The sequence below is a fragment of the Camarhynchus parvulus genome, chromosome 3 (genome assembly GCF_901933205.1).
Source record: "Camarhynchus parvulus chromosome 3, STF_HiC, whole genome shotgun sequence".
In the NCBI taxonomy this organism is placed as follows: domain Eukaryota; kingdom Metazoa; phylum Chordata; class Aves; order Passeriformes; family Thraupidae; genus Camarhynchus; species Camarhynchus parvulus.
In genome coordinates this window covers 16630093-16646804 of record NC_044573.1, presented here as the reverse complement: position 1 = coordinate 16646804, position 16712 = coordinate 16630093, and the positions used below count along the sequence as shown (strand labels likewise).

The window sequence follows — 16712 nt, the reverse complement described above, 5'->3', positions numbered from 1 at the left end:
GCTGCTGGCAGGAGCTGGGTTAGTGCTGCGCTGGTTTCTTGGGCTGAAGTTGTGCCTTCCCCCCTTCCAGCTACTGCAGTTAAGTCACTGCTGAGAACATTCATCAAGGGTTTCCACACCCTTTCTCCAACAGAAAAAGGGCAGCTCTGAAGCAGCATAAGGTAAGTGGCCAAAAAAAAGTTACAGAATGTTGGTACTTGGCTTTAATTAACCTTTAACCTGAACGGCGATGATGTATTCTGCACAAGAACACGATGATTTCCTCCCATTCCTATGAACAGAACAGAGAGAAGTTTCTGTTCTGTACAAGTAGAAGGTGAAAGCAAAGTTAAACTGAAGCAGTTACAGCAAATAATTCACTGGGGTGTGTGGGGGAGGGTTGGTATTCTCCTATCTTCTACATCCTTGGCTTGAAGGGCAAATTCTGGCCCATTGTGGCAAAAATATTCAATATTTCAGCTCACAGGTAAGAAACAACAGTGCATTTTCCCAGGAGTTTTAGGCCTGCTCTACCCTCATCACACAGCTCAGCCTGACACCACCAGGCTTCAGCACAGAACAGCACCAGCCCAGTGACCCATTGGTGACTGAGGGGGAAACAAAGAACCACCAAACACCTGGTGTAGCCCAACTGGTTTTGCAATGCTTTTATTACTGTATATATTAACATTGGTTTGGATAGTATGTAGCAGGCATCTCGACATTGAAGTTCATTTGTGCACTCTCTGCAGGGAAGATGTTTTACCCTCAACACACCTCCTTCTGCTTCACTTCCTGATCTCAGCAGCACTCACTCACTCCTGCTCCTGAGGAGCAGCAGGTCACATTTATAATGAATTATTCCAACAAGCACATCTCTACTAGAAAGCACATCACTTTATTGTGAAGGTCTCAAGTGGAAGAGTTCAACTTCACCATGACAATACTTTATGTATTACAATTGCCTGTTGATTTATGCAACTATGTTGAAGAAAGCTGTTAGCCAAAGTCACCCCCCCCAAAAAAAAAATCAGAGGATATTTGCACCAATTTTAGTTTATACCTCACAACATACCTAGGCTATATTTTTACTATCACAGGGTGTATTTACTACTAGGGGAATGTTACATGGTCTTTCAAACATGAGACTATTTACAGAATAGGCTGAACATTTGAGTTTAGATAAAGCTGAACAATTTTACATGTATAGGAAGTGTTATAGGCTAGCTTTCCTGTGGCTTTTAGCTAGACATCAGGCACTAATGATTTGATTAGCTCTGTACAAAGAATCACACACCATCCAAAACCTCTTGGCTGCTGGTTAGTTCCAAATTGTTTGAGAAAGTGCCTACTTTGAGCAACAGTATGGTGGGGGCCTTGCTATCCCCATATCACCCTCCTGGTGCCTTGCTGCAGAAGGGAACAGAAGCTAAGCTGTTGCACTAAGTCAGAAGGTATTGATTAAAAGAGGATGGAATTAACAGTATATAGAAAAGACATAATATACTGGTAGAAAGTCATACCTCCTCAAGGTTTCGCTGAAATCATTCATGTTAGGGAAATACTGTTCTCTCCCCTGCTGTGCAATGCTGACAGGAATTCCCTACAAAGAGTCCTTGAGAAATAAATTAAGTTCCAAGACTAAGTTAGGGAACTGTTGTACATTCAGAGTGCATTATGCCTCATGAACCTTGGCTGGGTGTTTCTGGTACAGCACTCATGCCTTGAGCACCATGACAGCTCAGGCTTTGGGGCCACAGTCACTGGGCGAGTTGCAGGGAAGGTCTGAGAGCCATGGCTGCACACACAGATATGTTGTTTTGTGCACAATGCAAGCCTGATTTCCCCCTCAGCCATATAAATTAAGACAATATTTATCACCATACAGTTTGATATTACTTCCAATAAGTACAATATTTATTAAACATTTCTTCAGTTTTGTTACATATTGTGCAACAAATTACAATATTCTGCAGCCACAAATTATATGCAGAGTATGAAGAAACTATTAATCAGATAGTGTGATCTCTCCATTTATAATTCTACAAGAAGGAACTAGCAAATCAGATCTTACATATATCTTACTAAATTTTATGCATGGAAAGTGACAGACACTGTTGTGCTGTTTGATACAAAATGGCTAAACTTCATCTTCAGAAGACTAAACCTGACATCTAAACATGCCAATAGAAACATCAAAACAAAAATACATCCTAACCAACCACAGGAAACAGTCTGGTATCAGGAAAAGCAACAAGGATTACACGTTTATAAACCAGCACACAAAGGTTTAAAACAGTTCTGAAAATGAAGTTAGCTGTCTTGAGTCAAGGGAATAAAAAAAGTCAGTATTGACCATTTACAATCTCTGACCTTTGTGGAGACGGTAAGAATCTGTTGTAGTGCAGCTACATACAGTACAATTCAGGCAAATTTTTTTTTTCACTTGGGTTCAGATTGCAAATTCATTGTTGTGAGACAAAAGGGGAGAGGCAAGTTTTAGCAGCAACCTCCACTAGACTGCTTGACCGGAGTGCTCTGAATTTTAACATTGGACTTCTCTGCACCACCAGCTGTCGCTCCCGGACCCATTCGTTTTTTAATCTCGGCAGCCATGGTCATGAAAGACTGTTCTACATTTGTGGCATTCTTTGCACTGGTTTCCAAAAACGGAATTCCAAGAGAATCTGCAAATTCCTGCAAATTGAGAAACAGTGAACAGTAAGCTCATACACAGGTTCATACCTCACCTCATTTCCTGGAGCACCACTGGATAACTCACAAGTTCCTGGATCCCACCCCACACCCCATGTCCAGTCTAAGGATGAGTTGCAGGGCAGGAGGTCATTAAAACTGCCCCCATTTGTGGCATCAGGACACCTCCCTGCACTGGGACCTCTGTGCATGACAAACCAGAGCAGGGGCTCAGCCAAGCAAACCCACGAGTCCCGACATACCTTTGCTGTTGTATAGTCTACTACTTTCTTTGTGGTCAGATCACACTTGTTCCCCACCAACAACTTGTTGACGTTTTCACTGGCATAACGGTCTATCTCCTGCAGCCACTGCTTGACATTATTGAAAGACTCCTACGAGATAAGAGAACTGTAAGCAAGGCCCTTAATGAAGGGGAAAGTTCAGCACTATCCCTTTGGTCATGACCAGGAAAGAGTATGAAGCACTGCACTTATCCATGTGATGGATAAGTGATGGATCCATATGATAGATTCACAACCATGGGAGAGGACTCTAAGGCTGCCCAACTCCCCTGATGGCCCTGGGACAGGCTGGTCACCACCGGGGCCATTCAGCTCCTGTTCCCAGCCCTACACAGTCAGCCCTTCCTGCACTCTTCCCCCTATTATTCTTCCCTGCTCCATATATTGAATATTCTACATCTTCCACCATCTGGGGCTCTTCTTCCTCCTCTTGTAGCAGAGATAAGAGATGTGGCACACAGCTGAAACTGGATGGATCCCACATATTTACTAACCATCAGGTGTTAGATGCAAGCCACCTTGTTGCAGATATGCTGGAACAACCTCTGACTCCAGAAATGCTGGACTGATAATCCAGTTAGTGACTGAACACAAGTGTTCTTTTTCTATTAATTCAGGAAACCCTATACTTCCCAAGTGCCCTTCAAACAACTGCACCAGTTCTTCAGAGATCCTTTCAGAGAAAACACTGGCTCAGTTGTATCTTGCACCCAGGCTGACAATTTTCTGTTCCAAATGCCAGTCTTTACTGCAGACCACAGTTCAAGTACATTCAGAAATCTTTCAACAACTTCCATCAGTAACTCAGATTTCCTGCTACCAAAGGCAAGGTGAGAGGTATTCACACAGGACAATCAGTTACCTGTTCACCAAGTTTTAGGTTAAGCCTAAGATACAATTGCTTAGGAGCCACAAATCCCACTGCTCTTTATTTCTGTGTTTTATTCCAGCCAAACCAGAGGCAAAAACATATATTTAGCTTGATAAGCCTTAACACAGCCTGTAGAACTCTGTCTCCCTTAAGAGGTGGCCAGCTGTTAAATTCCCAATTTACTCATCAGCCTGGAGAAACTGCGGGCACAGGTTTAACACATACCTGATCTGTAACATCATACACAACTATGATGCCATGAGCTCCTCTATAGTAACTGGAAGTGATAGTCCGAAACCGCTCCTGTCCCGCCGTGTCCCACTGCAAGACAAGTGACAGGGTCAGCTCCTGCAGCATGGCTGAGCCAGAGCCCTACATGAGCTTCCAGAAACATGGCTCAGCAGAGCAGCCATCCAACTATAACCACAGCCACAGCCGGGGCTCTGAAGCTGTACACATCAAACAGGATTCGAGGAGATCACGTATTTTAGCTGAGAATTACACTTCGTACGTACTTTTCTAAAGTGCTCATTTGTTTGGTTTCAGCCAAGTGTAGTCAAGAGATCTATCTGGGAAAAACATTAAGCAGTTTTGACCCATGAAGAAGCCACGGTTCAATGGTTAGAAGAGCAAACATAAGCCAGGACTTGAAAACCTGCTAGGAATAAGGTCAGAGAGCTGCAGGTCTCTAACATGACCACTCCCTTCAATTTCCTTGGCACACAGGCTTCAGGAAAGGTATTTAAAGGCAACAACTCAAACCAAACTTGATTCCCTTCTCCTGCTGGCAGAGTTAAGAAAGGACATAAGGCACTTGACCTCTCTTCCCACCCAGGACAGGAGCAGGACTCACCCAAACATTTCTCTCCCTGGAGCTGTGTCAAAAATAGGGCTGGCTGTGTATTAAAAACAGAATTCATAGACAGATTTCAGCAGTGACAGCATTCCTAGTAGGCTGCCCTGTACTCAGGACAGTTACATTAGAGACTGGAAGCTCAAGCTTCTGGCTGTAAGCTGGACTCTGCTCCACAACACTGAATCCCTGAGTCATTGCCTTCAAGTCCTGAGAGCCTCTGCTTGAGCTGGAAGCAGTGGCTGACAAGGATTGTCTGACCTTGCACAGATATTAGATTTCATCACACCAGTCACCCTTTTAGAGTGCTTCAAGATTAAAGAATTGCCAAGTCTCTTCCCCTGTTTATTCCAAGTGAAAGGCCAAAAGCATAACCAGAAAACAGCGCCCAGTGCTAAGGCAGCCAGGCCAGTTACAAGCCTTTGTGTCAGTTTTTCCATTCAGGTCAACAAAAGCAGTTTCCAGCACTTAAGACAGTGCAGCTTGGTAGTAACAGCTGCTGTGGAATTCAGGCATCTTGGACAACTGTGTGGTATTCCTGCATTTACACAAATCCTGGCAAAATACTGTAGAGCTACACCAGTTTTGATATGAGAGCACTTCAGCACAGAATCTCCTCTTCCAGGCAAACAGCCTTGATAATAAGCACCCTTCTTTAAGGACAGTTAAGTCTTGCAAAAAACTGCCTCGCCTCTTGTAACAGGGAAAATACCCCTTGTATTTGGAAGTGTTTTAAAGTACAAAATGACCACCAATAGCTATGGACATAACTCGTGCTCCAAGAGACTGAAGCACACAGGAGTTGAAAAATACTACTTACTATCTGAAGCTTGATTGTTTTCCCATCTAGTTCTATAGTTCTGATTTTGAAGTCCACACCAATCGTGCTGATGTAACTTTCTGTGTACGTATCATCCTAGGAGAGAGAGTGAACATAAGTCAAGGCAGCTGCACCTCTTCTGCAGCCACCTACTTCATTATGCACAGTCAGACAAAGGTACTTAATTTCCTTGTAAAACCAGCCTGATCTCTCATGGCAAAGTCCAGGAGATGGCCAAGCATTTCCACCAAGTATTTACTTTTCAAAAACTCTGCAGCTTTTAAAAGCACCAATCAGCACCAGCCAAAAAAGCCTCTTTTCTGGAAATCCTGTAGTGTCAAGTCCCTGTGAGCTGCAGTGTAAAAAACAGTCTTTGCTCATGGTGGCAGACTGAAGAGCTACTTGGAATAACCACTAAAGTTATTGAAACACATCACATTTTTATTTTCCTTTGATAGTTTTTCATCTGTGTTACACAGCAGCTACCTAGAACAAGTCAGAGGCTCTGTCTCAGTCACACATGAGTGTCAGATCCTCTGCTGCTGCAGCTGGTTGCTAAGGCAGGTTAGAGTTACAGCTGGAGTGCTTGTGCTGAGGCCTCTGCTCTGCAGCCTGTGTGGATACAGGAGGGAAAGCACTGCCTCAGCAGCTTGCAGGGACCTGACTGCAGTCTCCCACAGGCCTTAAGGCACACAGAAACTGCTGGGTCAGTCTTTGCTACCTTCTAGTGATTGTCAGCTTGTCAGCATGAAGAAGGTTTCTACTCCTAAAGTACCCAAAGGGTAGAACTTCATATACAATGTACCACAAAAGACTTTATGCAACCAGTAGGTATCACAAAAAGCAAGGGATTCCTCTGGGCTGTGAATGGAAGACATCTTAGGTAATACATCCAAGTAAGAATAAAGTATTAAGCCTTTCAGAATGACATGACATTTATTTCCTTAGCATTTCAATACTCCAAAGAGTATGTTTGAAAAGCCTGAAGAAGTTTAACCTACAGCAGCAAGAAAACAGGTGTAGTATGCTGTGGTAATTCCTTATGTCAGGGTAAAAGAGTTTAGTTGGAAAAACACATCTCAAAAGGAAAAGGCTACTCAGCTGAAGAAACATCAGATAACAGAGCACAAACTTAAGCTGGCTATCAAAAAAGAAAAGCTGGATTATTCACATGAAGCCAAAATGAATTCAAAAGTATCTGGAAGAGAAGCAGGTTAGACCACTCTGGGAGTACTGCTCCAGCTGTGGTGTCACTTCCAACCCACTGCCTCCATCCTGTGAGCAGAGCAGGGGACAGCCTCCTACTGTTTGTCCTGCTACCAACTTCAGCCATAATGGCTTTAACCAAGGCTGTCTGTACACACCAATTATTAATTCACATTAATAATACCAGGTACAACAGGCTCACTCCAGAGGTGCCCAGAGGAACTGCTCAGGCTGTGAAAACAAAGCCATCATCTTGCAGCAGTGCCACACTCAAGTTTCTAAGTTCATGCCCCATATCCTGCTTCCCTCCTCTCCTCCCAGGGACACGTAAAGCTGCCCTTTGGCACAGACAGAGATAAGAAGTTCACTGGACTTCAGCTTTTTCTACTAAGAGCTATCAAACCCATTTTACGTTTTCTTGCTGACAGGAAAACTAGAGCCAGAACAGCTCACCAGCAATTTTAACATTCACTAAAGAAAGCAGAAGACCTTATTATTCCTAGAGTATTATTTACATTACTTCTCTGACTAAACAACTGGTAGGTCTTTTTACTGCAGATATCAAACTTCATCTGCTTGAAATGTTCTTATCAAGTAGTAACTGATCAAGGTCTGTACTCCTCATGCCTAAGGGCACACCCCCAGAATTCCTTCCATCCTCAGCATTCTACCACTACTGTAATGATGGAAGTTAAATTAAGGTACCTTGTTCTCAAGTAACAGGAAAATTAGAATTAATCTTAGCTGGACATATTATTGATATTATTTCTTTCCAATTTAGTGAAACAATTACATCAGATAGACACAAATTTAAAAGACAGGAGGAGTCTGCAATACTATACTTATTCTTTGGTATTATCAGGCCTGTCAGACATCAGCCCTGCTACCTGAAGGGAAGCTCTTGCTAAGTACCTCTTTTACACAGTTGCCAAGCATGATCACTTACTGCAAACCTAAGTAGAAGGCAAGATTTCCCAACACCGGAGTCTCCAATCAGAAGTAGCTTGAATAAATAGTCACTGCAGAAGGAAAAAAAAAAAATAGGTCACTTAATGAAAAACACTGTCAAGAAAGAAGTTCCTTACAGCCAGTATATTATGACTTTTGAGATGGGTAAATTAACTCACTGCTAGGGAAATCACCTACAACTCCAAGCTCATCTATTCAGTTCAGAAATTCACAATTTACTCGGTAAGGGAAGTGTGAGGTAGATGCTCTGAGCACAGCATTGTTGTGTGGAACTGTGCCTCCCTGGGAAGTTACTCTGAGGATAAGAGAGGGACTATCAGCAGCAGTAGCACAGTCCTGCCTCAGCCTTTGTGGTCTAGCTGAGATGAAAACCATGCCTTGCAACTGAATGCAAGCCCCCCTGTTCGGCTGAGGAACTCTGGTTACACACAGGTGGTGGTAACAGCCTGCTGCCCTCCAGGGCCATTATCTTTGCTTCTCTGGACTTAGATGTTTGATTCCACTGCCCAGCTTCACCAACACCACGGAGCTGCCAAATGCAGCCATTTCTTTCCTCAGTTCAAGTTACTATCTTTAAGTTCCAGCAGAATGCAACAGCACAACTGAATACCCACCTTCCACAACAGACTATGAGCAGTGACCAATACCACACCTGCCTTCCAGGAATTAAAGCAAAGCTCAAGTCATTTCCAGATGAGGATACATCTCTGGGGGATGTCAGGTGTGGTATTAGTAATTCTCAAGATACACTGGAAGAACTGACAGATCTTGTGCTTAATGCTGAGTTTTCCCAACATTAAAGAATAAGCATAGAGTCACCGACCAGCCTATATTCACAATTCAAAGAGTAGTGAAGATTTCACTGTTGGCAAAATATGCGGTTTTGTGTTAGTCCTAAGACTAATGGGGAAATTTCATGCTAGAGAGCAAGTAACAGAGAAAAATAACAACCCACCACTTACACAAGTTATTTTGCTTCTCAAGTACTACACTAACTCATTCTCAGTTGACAACTCTTTGGCCCTGTAATGGCCCAGGACAAAGTCCTGTTCTCAACCACAACAGCCATATTTTTATGTTCACTTAAGCAAGGAGAGGTAAAGATTAAGGATATGTGAAGTGCCTGAAGTCCACTGTCCCATCTATTATTCCTTAGAATCGCCATTGTCTCTGGCTGGCAGGAATCCAGCCAGGAAACTGCATCCATCCCCAGCTGATAACTGCCCAGCAGATGGCCGACCACAGCCTCTCACCACTCCTCTGCTCAAGTGCCTCTCACCTGGCTGGGCCCAGGCTGCAGAACACACCCAGCTGGAACCTCCAGTCTCTGCAGCACTCCTGCCAAGACTAGAGAGGAGTCAGAAGTGCTAAATGTAGCAACTAATGACCAAATCCTTAAAAATGTACAGCTAAAAGCACTAAAGGGATAAAAAAAAAAAAAGGTCAAAGGATACCTAGCAGTTTACAGTCACAGAACTCACCACTCCACCTGTGAAATCATGTACTACCACAAGGCAAGATGGCTTTAGGAGAATGATAACTAACCCCAACAGTTCAGGGGACCTAAGGTACATTACCCCACAACCCACAGATCTCAGTAGGTTTGAGTTGGCTGAAGCACTACTACAGACCAGAAAACTTCTCACCCCCAATAATCGTTTGGTCCCCAAGAGCAGGAGAAACTCTGCAACCTGGAGACCAAAGTAAAGTAAGAGGGCTCCAGGAGCTGCTCCACTGTTACACCTATGCCTTGCCTTCTTTCCCCACCACTGTGCCTCAGCTTTCACTCAGCTCCTTCCAACTTCAGCTGGAAGTTTGTGTTGCTCAGTTCCCTACAAACACAGAATTTTCAGCAAACCTGAAGTCAAATTATTACGTAGAGCTTGTAGCATGTTATAATCCCCTTGAGAATATAAAAACAGGAAAATTAGCACTGTATTGCCTTCAGTAAAATTAATGGGAAAAAAGTAACTCCTTCCTGATAGAGGTAAGGCTTCAGCTGTGGGTCTGAGATCCCCTAAAAACTTCCACTTGCTTCCAAGAGTAATTCAGGTTTCCCCAGGCCCCGAACATGAAAACTTCTCTTCCTCTGTCATTCCTCGTGCTAAAAGCAGCTCCCAGCTAAACCTACCCATTAGATCTCTCACCCTTCAGCAGCAAACAAGAACAGTAACAGTGGGTACACAGAACAAATGTTAAGCTAACACAATGAGACCTCAGAAGCCTTAAACACTGGATCTGGTATCTTTGCTATTGAGCTGTCCTCTCACTTTGGGCTTCAGTATTTCCAGAATCCTAGAGATATACAGCAGTCTTAAGCTACCTGCCTCAGCCTCACCAAAACCAGGGCCAGCACCAGGTGCACAGCTGGAAACAGCCTTTACTGAGTTAGCTCTGTCTCTGACCTTAGAAATGGGTGTTGTGTCACAAAAACCTAATTTTGGTGGGAAGACTTTCATCAGTTTGGGAATAGTGTAAGTAAGACTCTAGGAACTTAGGGTTTTAATATTTTAGAACACTCCATATTCCAATATTGTGGTGCCTTCCTTTCCAAGTACAGCTTAAAGCTTTAAAATGTACAGCTCCCAAGACCTTTTAAAATATAGCAGGTGCCTATTTAGGGCCATAAGAACCAAATGTGCAGTTTGTTAGAGTATGATGCTTGAGACAGCACTTGGGTACAGCAACAGTTTAAATCAAATAAAATTTTAAAAAGCTATAAAACTTTGCAGAAGCCTATTTTTAGACTGAGCTACACCAACAGAATATTTGGGAAAAGGGGTTCAACTGTAGCAATGCATCCAACAAGCCACACATGTTATGTTTACTCCTGAAGAGCCACACAAACATTTCTGAAGCCACTGAAGTTTGCTCTTTAAATCTGGAAGCATAAAACTCCTCAGCTCCTGTGGTTTAGGGAGCCTTCATAAAGCTGGCTGAGCTATGCAGCACAGCCCTCTCCATGCTCCTTGGGAGACAGTGGGAATTCAGGTTAATCATTCAATTATTTCTCACCATTTACATAAGCCAGTCATACTTGGGTCGTTTAAAGGAGCACACTGGAAGAGCATGTGCAGCAAGGCAGGTGGGTACGGTGAGTAAGAGTGAGGCTTTCAAATCCTCCCCATAACTTCCTCTTGCCAGAGAGATAAAGGACAAAGATGTTAAATGTAACTGCCTCTTGCCAAAAAAAAGCACCTCCAAATCAAGCTGAGGACAGAGCTGGCCAAAGCTGTGTGGAACAAGGGACCTGTGGGCCTCTAAGATAGTGCTGTTTATCTAATTTACATAAGGAGGCATGTGGGGATTTTTTAAATGCCAGGAAGGTTTTATGCCAAAACAGACAAGGCTAGGTAGTCACCTGTCTGCAACAAGAAGTGCTGGAATTGGCTTTAATCACTGATGTCAGCTGCAGGTTTACTGTAAACAGGTACTCACAGCAGCCTCAAGCCCCACTCTTTGTTCTACCACCCCAGACATTTTGAAGAGGTGCATGACTGTCACTCTGATTACACTCTGTCTGTGTAAGTAAACAGAATCCAGAAGACACAATGCCACTTTGCATGGCAGATTGCTGTTTAGAAAGGTTAGAACACAAACACTTTCAGATGATTCCAGCAACCTAGGAGTTGTCACTCAATTGTCATCTACTAACCACCATCACCCAAGACTGAAACCCACCTCACTGGTATTCCCAAGCACTCCTGAAGAATGCAGAAAGAACCCCCCCAAGATTTGCTCCAAAACCCAGAGCTTCCTCATCTGTGCTGGAAGGTATCTAGAACAAGGTCCAGGCAGAACACAGATCTGATCAAGATTAACTCCTGATCCCACTTGGCTGCTCTGACCGGGCACCCCCCAGCATGTTTACGCTGCATGCAAGCTGCAGAAGGGCAGGAAATGCTGAACCTGACATGATCTAGTCACAACAGAGTCAATATTGACATTCTGCTCACTCAAACACCGGCAGGGAGGGAGGAACACAGGGAACACATCCCAGTGCTGGGTGGGCAGATGTTTTCAGAATTTAGCTTCCAAACACTAATTTTAGAATCACATCCACCCCTCTTCAGCTCCTTCACTCAATCTAAAAACTGACAGTCCACTTGGCTGTCCCACAGCCCTGAAGCTCCAAGGAAGCTCTCAGAAGCACAACTCCCCTTCAAACCTTTGCACGAGCAGGACCTAACCCGGTAGCTTTATCAGGAAAGCTGAAGGAAGTAGGTCTTTAGTTAGAAATTTTAACTAGTTATCCCACTGACTTCTGATGGAGTTCTGGCCCAGGAGAAAGGATTTGGGGCTGCAGCCTGATCTGAAGCTGGGATAGGGAAGCGAGAATGTCTTACATTATAGGCAAGGCACTTCTGAGAGGGCAAATGGACCTATCTCTTTACAGGGAACAGAAGCAGCAATGTCATAATCCCTTAAATCTTATTCCTGTTTTAACAGGGATCCAAGTACACACATCACAGTGACAGGTATTTTCTGTCCCTCTCACCACACCCTTCCCATCTCCTCCCCTCATCCTGCTGACACCACCCTCTCAGGAAGTGGCAATTTAACACTTCGAGTTAATCTCCAACTCCAGCTTTTCCTCTTTGTTTCACTTTCAAGAACTCAGCTGTGCTCACCACCAGGACCAAGCACTCTTCACCGAGAATGAGTCCTTCTGAAAACACTGACCTCAGCACTCAGTACCTCCTTGCAGGGAACCACCCTCTGCATCAGTCTAGAGGGCTGGCGGACTGCAAGAAAGGCAAGAAAAAAAATCTATGGAAAAAGCCCCCTCTAACTCATCTCTCAGTGGCCTAACTCGCTGCAGGCAGCTTTCCCACTACAGGACTCAACAGTCTGCAAGGTAAATTTAACTCTTGAGAGCCATTAGGACCATAGGGCACCAGCAGTTTATTGGGTTTTCATCCACTTCCCACCTCCAGTTACTGTTTTGGTGTCTTCCAAAGCTACAGGAGCAAGTTTGTGATGTCATCTTGCCAAGATGTAACTCGAGTTCCTGGCTGTACCTCCTGGGTGTCACCACCTCCCTCACTAGCCGATGACTACTTGTTTGCTCCTCAGGTGATTTTCATGGACTCAGAGTGCTTGCAACCAACCCCACTGACGTAAGTGGAGAGCACAGGAGCCATGGCCACACAAGTCAGGAGCCTCAGCTGAGACGACAAAACTGTGGGTGTCTTCCAAGAGCAGCGTTCATGGACATCCAGAGCAGCAAAGTCACACCACACGTGGATTTTAGTACCAGAGCCACTCCAGTGGCATCAGATGTGACAGTGGCTTCACCACCCCAAACTGGGGTGCCAGCAAAGCCAGCATCAGTGAAAGGATCCTAAACACACCCTACAAGGCTGAAGGGTTGGAAGCGCAGCAGCCGATTTTTTTTAACTTTCTAAATTAAGCCCAAGTCCTTCCTCTAACTCACACAAAAAAAGTCTTGAACAAAATAAAGTTTATTGTTCCCGACAGCCTGGTGGGCAGGACACAGCACCCCGAGTTTCCAGAACAGTGACAACTCCGGGGAACAGAGCTCAGACAGCCCAACTCCCGAGCAGGCCAACTAAAGGAAAAGGCCATACTCACACAACGACCCTCCCAAAAACCCCTCGTATCATCACCAGGATTTCTCAGCAAGTGCTATTTCAGCTGGAAACAGCCCCAAGAGCGTTCTATTATCAAGTCACAGCGTTGCAAAATCTACATAGGCAAGAAGTGTTTTGCAAGAGCCATGTGACACACACATGACTTGCAGCTAAAGCGAAGGGTGGACCCCTGGCTACGGAGCCGCCACCGGCCGGGGGGATCGGCTTTCACAGGGCGCCGGTGTCCCCCCGGTCACTTGTTGGAGCCAAGGCCCCGCTGTGCCTTCCCGAGGTTCGGGAAAATCGCCGCGGCTGCGCCCCACGGCGCTGCCAGGGCGGCGGATGCCGGTTCCCCGCAGGGACCCCATTCCCCCCCCGACCCCGCCGGGACCCACCCCCGGGCGGCCGCGCTGCCTCCCGCCCCTCCACCCCTCCTCCTCCTCCTCCCCCGCCGCCGCTCGGGCCCGGGCGCGGCTCCGCGGGGACCGGGGGGCGGGGGTATGGCGGGGGGCGCTCGGGTCTTCGGACTCGCGAGCCCAGCGCGGTCCCCCCGCGCCCCCAGCGCGGCCCCGGGGCCGCCCCGTCCCGCACTCACTATTCGGGGTTCATGCTGGACATGTCCGTGGGGCCCGCGGCCCGAGGGACGGCGAGCGCGCTGTGAGGGGGCGGTGCGGCGGCACCTCCCGCCGCCGAGGCAGGCGCTCCGCGGTGCGCTGGTCCGAGGGAGCCGCGATCGCCCGGCGCTCGGCTCGGCCCGTCCGCCCGCGCCCGCTCCGCGGCCTCCGCGCTGCGCCTCAGCCCAAAATGGCCGCCGGAGCCCGACCAGGAAACGGGGCGGCCGCTCGCCGAGCAGCACTTACATGGCCGGGGGGCGGCCGAGGGGCGCGACGGGAAACCGAGTCCGCGTCGCCGCCTCCTCCCGGCCGCGCCCCCTCCGGCGGACTCGCTCTCCCGGCGGCCATCGCAGCGGCGGCGGCGCATGCGCGATAGCCGGCCTTTCTTCCCTCGGCCCCGTCGGCTCGGAGCGGCGGCCGACGTCGCTGATTGGCTGGGAGGCGCCGGCCGCGGGTGACGTCAGCGGGCAGACGTGGCAGCTCGGGCGAGTCAGCGCGCGGGCGGGGCGGGGGCGGGGTCTCGGCGCGCGAGGCGGGGCCGGGCCGGGCCGGGCCGGGCTGGACTGGGCTGGACTGGGCCGCGCCCGGGCTCCATCCCGAGTTCCATTCCCCGGTTCCATCCCGGGCTCCATCCCCGGCTCCATCCCGGGTTCCATTCCCCGGTTCCATCCCGGGCTCCATCCCGGCCTTCATCCCGGGCTCCATCGCTGTCCCAGTCCCTCCTCCCATCCCTCCTCCCGTCCCTTCCTCCATCTCTGCCGGCAGCCCTGGGTCCCTCCCGGCTGGGCGTTCTCTCTCCCGATGGCTCCCTTTGCGAGCCCCAGCCCCGGGCCTGTGCCGGGGCTGCGAGGGCCGGGGGAGGCAGCCCGGAGGGCGCAGCGTGCGGAACAAGGCTCGCTGGGAATGCGGTGCGGGAGGCGGCCAGGGAAGGGAGAGCTCGCTCCGGAGCCCCTCCAGCCGCTCCCCTCCGCGCCGCTGGCGGGCAGCGATGGAGGCTCTGCACTCTGAGGCTTTCCCACTTTTTGAACGTGGGAAGCAACACAGGGCATCTTTAGCTCCTCTAAGGCCTGTGTTCTTCACGTGAATTTATAAGTCACTGTCCCTTTTTGCATCTTTTATCAAAAAAATCTGCCATTGCATCTATTATCAAAACTTCTTTACAAGCATTAATCACGTTTCACTACATTCTTTAGGCACAGTAAATATTTCTGTGCTCTAGTGACTGCTGGGAAGTGGGCATGGAGAGACTGCCACATGCCCGGGATCTCCGAGCAAGCAATCTGTTAAAGCTGGAAGATTCACAGAACGGGAGATTGGTTTCTGGTCAACCACTATTAACAGTCTCGCTGAATATCGAATTGCATTGCTGACACTTCAGTGGTTGATGTTCTCAGGTTTGTTCCTAGCAAAGCCCTGGCCTTTTCAACAGCATCAGAGAGAGCACAAGCACAGAACAGTACACATCACTCCAGACTCACATGCAGGGCACTGCTAAACCTTACAACAGCTCCTTGTAATCAGCTCGGGAATTTAAATCCCACCACTAATACACAGCACCTGACGTTATTTCATTACAAAGGGCATAGTATAATACACGACCAAAGTTTATCTTCCAACCAGCTCAAAGGACAGGAGGAACAACCTCCACATGGACTGTGAGATCACTGAAACACTTGTGCAGGGGTGTGTGTGCAGGACTTGGGCTACAAGCTGGGAGGTGTTACTGCAGACATCTAGGTGTTAAAGGTGCTCCATGCACAGGGACTACTGGAATAACCCACAGGAATGGGTGTCTTTCACTTGGACAGCATCAGACTAGAGCTGAAGCCCCAGAGGAACTGAAATTGCACTCCAGCCCCTTTTTCTCCCCACAAGAAGATGAAGAAAAGCCACTCATGCTGCACACATCTTCGAGGTTTTAGTTAGGTTCAGTTCTTACACGAAGTCAGCCGAGTGTGGTGGCTGCAATAGGAAACACTGAGTGCTGGTTGCACAGGGTTTGGGTTTCCTCTGCTCTCTCACTCTGCTGCGTGGGTAATGCAATCTGCAGCTGAATCTACCACATAACTTGCTGTATGTTCTGTTGTTTCTGTGGGGGTCATTGCTGAAGTTTCCACTTCCCTTTCTCCATTACTTTGTGTATCTGTGAAACAATGCCCGTTTTGTTTGATGTTTGCCATCAGAAATGCAGTGAGTCCTTTGAAATGTTCTCTCCTCTCTGGTACGGTAGTTCTCTTTAGGCAGTCCATGGAAGGTGACCAGATGTGCAGGAATACCCCAGATGACAAACTTCATTTAGCAGACAGCAATTGATTCTCTGCTCACATTTTAAACATTTGTGCTTTAACTTTTCTCTACCCCCATGAAACAAAAAGCTCCAACCACCCCAATTCCTTACTCTGTTGTGAGGAATAATGCTCTCAAGCCACAATAAATAGGACTCTGCCACATATGGTGCTGCTAAATGTACCCAGACAAATCAGAGAAGACACAGGGACAAACCAACATCAGCACCAGCTAACTATGAAATTCCAAATTAGATTATTTCTGAAGTAGGGCATGGGTTAATAAGAGTGTGGGAAGCTGTTAATTTCAGAGAAATAACAGCTTCCATGTCTAAAAGTGTATTTAATCCGTGTGACTGTCGGGGCAGCGTGGCAGCCATAGCAGCCCATGGCTGCAGGGTATAAGGGCAGAAGGAAGAAGTGTGTCTCCTCCAGCTCTGCAGGAGGTGCAGGGGGGGCTTTCTGCTTCCCATGTGGTGGGCTGAGGTCACCTGCTGCTGTTGTGTCACTGTCTGCAGCCCA

The 16712-nt window shown here is 47.3% G+C and overlaps 1 protein-coding gene across 1 annotated transcript; it reads right to left on the bottom strand.

The window, feature by feature from the left end:
- Positions 1-632: 632 nt before the first annotated feature.
- RAB1A (RAB1A, member RAS oncogene family) lies at positions 633-14272 on the bottom strand. The gene is made up of 6 exons (XM_030944555.1): positions 13887-14272; positions 7675-7747; positions 5523-5618; positions 4075-4170; positions 2937-3068; positions 633-2676 (listed from the first exon to the last, which is right to left on the bottom strand). The coding sequence occupies exons 1-6, from the start codon at positions 14270-14272 to the stop codon at positions 2479-2481; spliced, it is 981 nt and encodes a 326-aa protein (XP_030800415.1). The 3' UTR covers positions 633-2478.
- Positions 14273-16712: the final 2440 nt, after the last annotated feature.

What these genes read in the sequence shown, in the direction of transcription:
- RAB1A (XM_030944555.1), bottom strand. Translation starts at nt 14,272, where the DNA reads ATGCGCCGCCGCCGCTGCGATGGCCGCCGGGAGAGCGAGTCCGCCGGA. An exon ending in AAACAATCAAGCTTCAGATA is followed by an intron (nt 4,171 to 5,522) that starts GTAAGTAGTATT and finishes CTTGTCTTGCAG; the next exon opens with TGGGACACGGCGGGACAGGA. An exon ending in TGTATGATGTTACAGATCAG is followed by an intron (nt 3,069 to 4,074) that starts GTATGTGTTAAA and finishes CTTATCTCGTAG; the next exon opens with GAGTCTTTCAATAATGTCAA.